The sequence below is a fragment of the Theobroma umbraticum genome, unplaced genomic scaffold (assembly GCF_002168275.2).
Source record: "Theobroma umbraticum cultivar Fairchild unplaced genomic scaffold, ASM216827v3 scaffold_4.1, whole genome shotgun sequence".
In the NCBI taxonomy this organism is placed as follows: Eukaryota; Viridiplantae; Streptophyta; class Magnoliopsida; order Malvales; family Malvaceae; genus Theobroma; species Theobroma umbraticum.
The window spans coordinates 5,896,258-5,898,106 of record NW_018397258.1 but is presented as its reverse complement, the minus strand read 5'-3'; the positions used below and the strand labels follow the sequence as shown (position 1 = coordinate 5,898,106).

General features: G+C 35.7%; 1 protein-coding gene across 11 annotated transcripts in view; it reads right to left on the bottom strand.

Annotated features, from left to right (window-relative positions):
- Nucleotides 1-616: 616 nt before the first annotated feature.
- Nucleotides 617-1,849, bottom strand: part of LOC110413430 (sodium/hydrogen exchanger 1-like) — a 9,515-nt gene continuing 8,282 nt past the window's right edge. For all 11 annotated transcript variants that reach the window (XM_021424218.2, XM_021424222.2, XM_021424213.2 and 8 more), the window contains 2 exons: nt 1,464-1,547; nt 617-1,032 (listed from right to left, as the gene is read on the bottom strand). In XM_021424218.2, coding sequence (XP_021279893.1) covers nt 715-1,032; nt 1,464-1,547 — 402 coding nt within the window. In that variant the 3' untranslated portion in view covers nt 617-714. The remainder of the gene's footprint in view (nt 1,033-1,463; nt 1,548-1,849) is intronic.

Here is a 1,849-nt window from a genome sequence, read left to right as displayed (position 1 = left end):
AAAATAGTCTACTAATTTACTGTAGGTCAGGTTGTTTTATTTGCAATAGGTATCCTGTGGCAGCATGAGTTACACACTGCCACACAACAATTTACGCCTTTAACAAACTCATGTCCACCAAACAATTTTTTTGTTATTTTTTAACAACAAAACATTTTTTGTGTTCTTTCTTAATAACAAATTTAATTTTGCGGAATATATTATTCTGATTGCTAGACCTCACATGAATTATGACGAAACTCTAAACCTCGAAAATAATTTACTCAATATTTTACATTCTTCTTTTTTTTTAAAGTACAGTAAAAATATTTATTTTTAAAATGACATGTCAGTCAAAAACTCTGAAACAACGATGAACGCCTACAAATGATTTTTCTTTACGTACACAGAGAATAAGAGTTATGATTTTATCCCACTCCTGGCTTCATGTGGCATTCCGCATAAGTTACAACTACAGTCTAGCATTCACATTGAAAATTATAAAATGCTAAAGCCACCTAATACTAGAATCGAGTGCGTACAAATGCACCATCATCTCTCTCTCTCTCACTTTTTTGTATCCTTTCTGATCAGTAACATTTACACAAGGCAAATTATATATATATATATTACTACTATAAATATATATATATATATATACATGGGTGCACACGCCCACGCACTTACACGAAGCAATCCTTAAAATCCCATTGTTTTCAGTATTCAGCATTGCAATCAGTGAAGAAGTGGTTCTGTTGGTGAGCCAGGAGCACATGGCGCAAATCCTCTCCCACCAAACACAGGACGCATGACACTATCATCGAACTTCCGCCAGTAGTAGTGGACAGTATGAGCCGGGGTAGTAAAGAGCATGCGTAGGCTGGTTGGACGGGGAATGTCGTCGCCACCCATTTCAAAATCTGCAGTTTGCCCATTAGCAATAAGTGGCAGATTCATTGGCTTAGACGGAAAAGATTCAGAGGACATGGTGCTGCTAAGGTGCTTTCTTGGCAACAGCAGTCTCATTAGAGGCTTTGTCATTAACCCGAACACCTGAAACCGACACAATCAAACTTTCAAGAAATGACATTGCTAGTTAAATTTTGTGCAACATTATCTTGGAGCATTCTTCCAGGATTTGGTTTGAGACAAGCAGTAGCCCACAGTTATTCAACAGCTCAAAAACAGAATGTTATACAAAAATCTCCCAATACAACGGTGAGACATATGTGTTAGTAAAAACATGGTTACTAATTGACCTAATGCCAAGTAAATAAAAAGCTATTGATGAAGAAATTTTACAAGGAATCACAACCAAATGCGACTTCAAATTTCCAAATCAAACTATCAAAACTTGGGGGGAAGTACGGGTGCAGACAAACCCAAGCATTAGGTCATGCTGATAAAGATAAAGTTTATTTTAACAAAATTATAAGGAGTAGAATTACTGAGATACAGTCCCAACTTAAGGATAAGTCCCTTACCACAGTACTAAAAAGAACCACAGTGATGGTGCTAGTTATCATAATGGCATTTCCACGCAATTGAGTATGGCCCGATCTAGTAAACTGCATATACATCAAAACAAAACTTTCAACTTAGGGGAAAAGAACTAAAGTGAAAAAAACATAAGAAAATAAATCAGGTGACTATGTCCCAATTATTTGATTCCATTCATTCAAATAGAAAAGGATTATATCCTTGTATAGAAAAGAGTGTTAACTGTAACACGCCAATGGAAATGCACGTACCCATGGCTGCAATAAAAGTATGGAGGTTGCCCAACAATTCACAAACTTTAGGTACAGATTTCTCATTTTACAGTAAAAGTATGATATAGCATTTCTCTTACTAAACATCATTATTTGAT